General features: G+C 51.2%; 1 protein-coding gene across 1 annotated transcript in view; it reads left to right on the forward strand.

Annotated features, from left to right (window-relative positions):
* Window positions 1-7,500, forward strand: part of maml3 (mastermind-like transcriptional coactivator 3) — a 40,002-nt gene that overhangs the window by 26,796 nt on the left and 5,706 nt on the right. The window contains exons 5-6 of the mRNA XM_031814585.1: window positions 1,516-1,635; window positions 1,689-1,928. Of these exons, the coding sequence (XP_031670445.1) occupies window positions 1,516-1,635; window positions 1,689-1,928 (360 nt within the window). The remainder of the gene's footprint in view (window positions 1-1,515; window positions 1,636-1,688; window positions 1,929-7,500) is intronic.

Raw genomic sequence — 7,500 nt, forward strand, 5'->3', positions numbered from 1 at the left:
CTCTCTCTCTCTCTATCTCTCTCTCTCTCTCTCTCTGTCCCCCTCTCTCTCTCTCTCTCTGTCCCCCTCTCTCTCTCTCTGTCTGTCTGTCCCCCTCTCTGTCTGTCTGTCCCCCTCTCTGTCTGTCTGTCCCCCTCTGTCTGTCTGTTCTCTCTCTCTGTCTGTCTGTCTGTGCTCTCTCTGTGTCTCTCTGTGTCTCTCTGTGTCTCTCTGTCACTGCGTCTCTGATGTGCACCGGCCGTGGCAAGATGGCCGACGTTGCCCCGGCAACCATTAAAGGGGAAAGAGAAAGATTTCTGAAAGGGTGTGAAATGTTTTGAGTTTCATATGGAGAGGATATGTGAAGAAGGAGAGAGGTAATGGAAGAGGGGAAGAGTTGTCATAGCCCCCCCTGTTGCCCTCCAATCCAAACTGGTTAACGGGACTGATGCAGGGATTTCTAATAGGCTTTATGTTATGTTGGTTTGAATCTATCGATTCTATGTATTTATAGAATGACATAGATTGTAGGATTATTATCCAGAGTGTTGTGCTAACCAGTTCAAGCTGACTTAGTTGATCACAGCTCGTAGCAGTGGGTTGAGTGGCTGTAGTCTACTGTCTCCAGGGGCTGTCACTTCTGTTCTGCCTGCCTTGACGTGTGTGTGTGTGGATTAGAACAGGTTATATAATACAGAACCTCTGAGCTTCACCCAGCATACGCTAAGAGGATTACTGCAAGTGTACTAAAGACACAGGTCTGACACACACACACACACACACACACTAACAGGTCAAACACTCACGCTAATACACATAGGTCTACACACACTGTGTTGTACGGTTATGTGCGGACAGACACCACACGCGTTTAGCACTGAAGGAGTCTACACAGAAAACAGGCCGACAGGCTCCTTGTAGTGCGCGCCAACGTTTAACGTACTCCTGTGCCACATTCCCTGCGTAGCCATGGGGGCAGTGTTGTGTAGGCAACGAAGTGTGCTTGGTTCCCTGGTCTGATCTACAGACCACATATCAACGCAGACTGTTGAAACTAAAAGCCAAACAGCCTCATTGAATCCCCCCAAACATCTATTTATTTATGATTATTTATGTAGTTTAGAAGTGATGTTATTCGAGGCTAAAACAGAGATAACCGTGTTCTTTCTCTCTGTGTGACCAGAACATGACGTTCTGTTTTTGGCTGATATGGGAACACAAGCAGCATATCAACCTGGGGTAATGTTTTAGGGTTCACCAGCAAGTAGGAACAGGATTTACCAGGGCATGTTTTAAAAAAAATATATAGAAATCAGATTATTTCACATGGAGATGTGGGAAGCTTAAACGGCTAGCTAGTCAGCTATGTTTTTAGCCGGGCTAAAGAGGCTAAAGACGTCCGGGCTAAAGACGTCCGGGCTAAAGACGTCCGGGCTAAAGACGTCGGGCTAAAGACGTCCGGGCTAAAGACGTCCGGGCTAAAGACGTCCAGGCTAAGACGTCCGGGCTAAAGACGTCCGGGCTAAAGACGTCCAGGCTAAAGACGGCCGGGCTAAAGAGGCTAAAGACGTCCAGGCTAAAGAGGCTAAAGACGTCCAGGCTAAAGAGGCTAAAGACGTCCAGGCTAAAGAGGCTAAAGACGTCCGGGCTAAAGACGTCCAGGCTAAAGAGGCTAAAGACGTCCGGGCTAAAGAGGCTAAGACGTCCAGGCTAAAGACGGCCGGGCTAAAGAGGCTAAAGACGTCCAGGCTAAAGAGGCTAAAGACTTCCAGGCTAAAGAGGCTAAAGACTTCCAGGCTAAAGAGGCTAAAGACTTCCAGGCTAAAGAGGCTAAAGACTTCCAGGCTAAAGAGGCTAAGACGTCCAGGCTAAAGAGGCTAAAGACGTCCAGGCTAAAGACGTCCAGGCTAAAGACGTCCAGGCTAAAGACGTCCGGGCTAAAGACAGCCGTCTTTAGCCTGTCTCTCTCTCTCTGTCTCTTTGTGTCTCTCTGTCTCTTTCTCATGCCGTCTCAATTTCCTCTGAGGCGTCTGGTGTGTGTACACGTGCGCACACGTATGGAGGGGCTCAAAGAGGTCTCACTGTCACCGTGGCTGCTGTCACCATAGCGACAAGACCCCTGCACTTGTTTAATTGGAGTCATCCCCCTCTCCCTCCCCCTCTCTTGAGAGGCAGACTGGGGTCTTTAAGAGAGGGAGGGAGGGAGGAGAATGGAAGGAGGGAGAGAAATGGGGGGGATGAAGAGAATGATAGTGTGAGGTTTTGTCACTTAGGAGGATGGAGACTATTGGTTAGATTGTGTGTGTGGTGTGTGTGTGTGTGTGTGTGTGTGTGTGTGTGTGTGTGTGTGTGTGTGTCAGGGCAGTAGGTTGTGTTTAGGGCTGAGGGGGTGAAGAGAGCAAGACAGGGCTATTAGCAGGTGGTGAGAGGGGGATGGAAAGAGAGAGAGAGGAGGGGGGTTGGTGTCTTAGAATCGCTCAAGCGTTTTATAGATGCATAAAGAGCCCTCAAGGAGGAAGAGTGGAGCAGCTCTCGTAACACCACACACCATATACACACACACACACCATATACACACACACACACCATATACATGCACACACACCATATACATGCACACACACCATATACATGCACACACACCATATACACACACACACACAATATACACGCACACACACCATATACACACACACACACCATATACATGCACACACACCATATACATGCACACACACCATATATACACACACACACACACACACCATATACATGCACACACACCATATACATGCACACACACCATATACATGCACACACACCATATACACACACACACACCATATACATGCACACACACCATATACATGCACACACACCATATACACACACACACACACACACACACACCATATACACACACACACACACACACACCATATACACACACACACACACACACACACACACACACACACACACACACACACACACACACCATATACACACACACACACACCATATACATGCACGCACACACACCATATACATGCACACACACACACCATATACACACACACACACACACACACACACACACCATATATACACACACACACACACACACACCATATACATGCACACACACACACACCATATACAGACACACGCACACACTATGACAGACACACCATGACACACACACACACCCCGTGACACACACACACACACACCATATACACACATACACACACACACACACACCATTTTCAAACACATGCACACACCATGACACACACACCGTGACACACACACCGTGACACACACACACACACACACACACCATATACAGACACACACCGTGACACACACCGTGACACACACCGTGACACACACCGTGACACACACCGTGACACACACATACCGTGACACACACACACACACACACCATATACAGACACACACACACACCATGACACACACACCGTGACACACACACACACCGTGACACACACACACACACACACCGTGACACACACACACACACCGTGACACACACACACACCGTGACACACACACACACCGTGACACACACACCATATACACACACACGTACGTACACACACACACACACACACACACAATCGATGGGGATCTTTTACCCGTCCCCAGATGAAAGGGGGCGGTGACTAAAGAGGGGTGGGGGTGTAGGGGGGATGAAGTAGTTTATAGGTGTTGTTGGTAAACACATTGTGTAATCCACTCCTTAGACAGCCTGTAGTAGTGGGGTAGGATTCCACTAGTTAGTTGTGTACGTGAGCAGGTCATTGTTTGTCACTAGGCTGTGAGGGTGGGGACCAGGAGGAGTCTGCTCCCTAAAACCTTAGTGGGGATCAGAGGCTGTTTGCTGAGTCAACACACACTGAGAGGGTGGGATATAGAGGGCCAGGGAAAGAGAGAGGACGACAGAGAGACGTAGAGCCGTGTTGGGGGTTATCTGAGGTAAAGGAGTGAAGAGAGAACGAGAGGGAGGCGGGGAGAGGAGAGGGACAGACAGGGGGGAGAGAGAGAGAGAGGGTCAGAAGAACAGATAGTCAAAAGTCAGAAGGTAGACCTAGTGAAGACAGGAGAGAGACAGTCAGAAGGTAGACCTAGTGAAGACAGGAGAGAGACAGTCAGAAGGTAGACCTAGTGAAGACAGGAGAGAGAGACATTCAGAAGGTAGACCTAGTGAAGACAGGAGAGAGAGACAGTCAGAAGGTAGACCTAGTGAAGACAGGAGAGAGAGACCGTCAGAAGGTAGACCTAGTGAAGACAGGAGAGAGAGACAGTCAGAAGGTAGACCTAGTGAAGACAGGAAATAGAGGGGAGACCTACAGCCCAATAGTCTTTAATGGTTTCCTCTCCTCCCATCTGCACCCATCTGAAGAACACATTCTGTCTGCCGCTGTCTTGACCCCCTGGTAGCCATCTTTATTAGCTCACAACTTCACAGAATCTGACAGCATGTCCTTTTTGGCCCCAACTGTTCAGTGTTTTAAGATAGTATGAGCAGTCAGTCGGTGGTCTGGCTAGGTATGAGCAGTCAGTCGGTGGTCTGGCTAGGTATGAGCAGACAGTCAGTGGTCTGGCTGGGTATGAGCAGTCAGTCAGTGGTCTGGCTGGGTATGAGCAGTCAGTCAGTGGTCTGGCTGGGTATGAGCAGTCAGTCAGTGGTCTGGCTAGGTATGAGCAGTCAGTCGGTGGCTAGGTATGAGCAGTCAGTCGGTGGTCTGGCTGGGTATGAGCAGTCAGTCGGTGGTCTGGCTAGGTGTGAGCAGTCAGTCAGTGGTCTGGCTGGGTATGAGCAGTCAGTCAGTGGCTAGGTATGAGCAGTCAGTCGGTGGTCTGGCTGGGTATGAGCAGTCAGTCGGTGGCTAGGTATGAGCAGTCAGTCGGTGGTCTGGCTGGGTATGAGCAGTCAGTGGTCTGGCTGGGTATGAGCAGTCAGTCGGTGGTCTGGCTGGGTATGAGCAGTCAGTCGGTGGTCTGGCTAGGTATGAGCAGTTAGTCGGTGGACTGGCTGGGTATGAGCAGGCAGTCGGTGGTCTGGCTGGGTATGAGCAGTCAGTCAGTGGTCTGGCTAGGTATGAGCAGTCAGTCGGTGGTCTGGCTGAGTATGAGCAGTCAGTAGGTGGTCTGGCTGGGTGTGAGCAGTCAGTCGGTGGTCTGGCTGGGTGTGAGCAGTCAGTCAGTGGTCTGGCTAGGTATGAGCAGTCAGTCAGTGGTCTGGCTAGGTATGAGCAGTCAGTCAGTGTTCTGGCTAGGTATGAGCAGTCAGTCGGTGGTCTGGCTAGGTATGAGCAGTCAGTCAGTGGTCTGGCGAGGTATGAGCAGTCAGTCAGTGGTCTGGCTGGGTATGAGCAGTCAGTCGGTGGCTAGGTATGAGCAGTCAGTCGGTGGTCTGGCTGGGTATGAGCAGTCAGTCAGTGGTCTGGCTGGGTATGAGCAGTCAGTCGGTGGGCTGGCTGGGTATGAGCAGTCAGTAGGTGGTCTGGCTAGCTATGAGCAGTCAGTAGGTGGTCTGGCTAGCTATGAGCAGTCAGTAGGTGGTCTGGCTGGGTATGAGCAGTCAGTCAGTGGTCTGGCTGGGTATGAGCAGTCAGTAGGTCTGGCTAGGTATGAGCAGTCAGTCAGTGGTCTGGCTGGGTATGAGCAGTCAGTCGGTGGCTAGGTATGAGCAGTCAGTCGGTGGTCTGGCTGGGTATGAGCAGTCAGTCAGTGGTCTGGCTGGGTATGAGCAGTCAGTCGGTGGGCTGGCTGGGTATGAGCAGTCAGTAGGTGGTCTGGCTAGCTATGAGCAGTCAGTAGGTGGTCTGGCTGGGTATGAGCAGTCAGTCAGTGGTCTGGCTGGGTATGAGCAGTCAGTAGGTCTGGCTAGGTATGAGCAGTCAGTCAGTGGTCTGGCTAGGTATGAGCAGTCAGTCAGTGGCTAGGTATGAGCAGTCAGTAGGTGGTCTGGCTAGGTATGAGCAGTAAGTCAGTGGTCTGCCTGGGTATGAGCAGTCAGTCGGTGGTCTGGCTGGGTATGAGCAGTCAGTAGGTGGTCTGGCTAGGTATGAGCAGTCAGTAGGTGGTCTGGCTGGGTATGAGCAGTCAGTCAGTGGTCTGGCTAGGTATGAGCAGTCAGTCAGTGGTCTGGCTAGGTATGAGCAGTCAGTCAGTGGTCTGGCTAGGTATGAGCAGTCAGGTGGTGGTCTGGCTAGGTATTAGCAGTCAGTCAGTGGTCTGGCTAGGTATGAGCAGTCAGTCAGTGGTCTGGCTAGGTATAGCAGTCAGTAGGTGGTCTGGCTAGGTATGAGCAGTCAGTCAGTGGTCTGCCTGGGTATGAGCAGTCAGTCGGTGGTCTGGCTGGGTATGAGCAGTCAGTAGGTGGTCTGGCTAGGTATGAGCAGTCAGTAGGTGTCTGGCTAGGTATGAGCAGTCAGTAGGTGGTCTGGCTGGGTATGAGCAGTCAGTCAGTGGTCTGGCTAGGTATGAGCAGTCAGTCAGTGGTCTGGCTAGGTATGAGCAGTCAGTCAGTGGTCTGGCTAGGTATGAGCAGTCAGTCAGTGGTCTGGCTAGGTATGAGCAGTCAGTCAGTGGTCTGGCTAGGTATGAGCAGTCAGGTGGTGGTCTGGCTAGGTATGAGCAGTCAGTCAGTGGTCTTGGCTAGGTATGAGCAGTCAGTCAGTGGCTAGGTATGAGCAGTCAGTAGGTGGTCTGGCTAGGTATGAGCAGTCGGTCGGTGGTCTGGCTGGGTATGAGCAGTCAGTCGGTGGTCTGGCTGGGTATGAGCAGTCAGTCGGTGGCCTGGCTGGGTATGAGCAGTCAGTAGGTGGTCTGGCTGGGTATGAGCAGTCAATCTGTGGTCTGGCTGGGTATGAGCAGTCAGTCAGTGGTCTGGCTAGGTATGAGCAGTCAGTCAGTGGTCTGGCTAGGTATGAGCAGTCAGGTGGTGGTCTGGCTAGGTATGAGCAGTCAGTCAGTGGTCTGGCTAGGTATGAGCAGTCAGTCAGTGGCTAGGTATGAGCAGTCAGTCGGTGGTCTGGCTGGGTATGAGCAGTCAGTAGGTGGTCTGGCTGGGTATGAGCAGTCAGTAGGTGGTCTGGCTGGGTATGAGCAGTCAGTCAGTGGTCTGGCTAGGTATGAGCAGTCAGTCAGTGTAGTAGAGAAGCTTCCACCTTTTCTGTTTGGTGGTGGACTAATGAAACCAGTTGAGTGTCTTATTGACTCTGGACTGTGGAATGTTGCCTTGTTCAGTTGCAGTGATCTAATGTGTTGTTCTTCTCTTCTCCTTCCCCCTTCTGCTGTGACCTCCTGACCTCCCGTGGTGCATTCTGGGTAATAGGTAAGTCCCAAGATGCTTTTCACCTTTATTTCCATCCCTTCATTTCGTTGTTCTTTTCTAGGATTTCTTGCATCGTGGACTGTTTCATTATAAAGCCTGTCTCATCGCGCCTCCGGAGGGCACAGCGGTCTAAGGCACTGCATCGTCACTAC

Source organism: Oncorhynchus kisutch, unplaced genomic scaffold, assembly GCF_002021735.2.
Source record: "Oncorhynchus kisutch isolate 150728-3 unplaced genomic scaffold, Okis_V2 Okis07a-Okis12b_hom, whole genome shotgun sequence".
In the NCBI taxonomy this organism is placed as follows: Eukaryota; Metazoa; Chordata; class Actinopteri; order Salmoniformes; family Salmonidae; genus Oncorhynchus; species Oncorhynchus kisutch.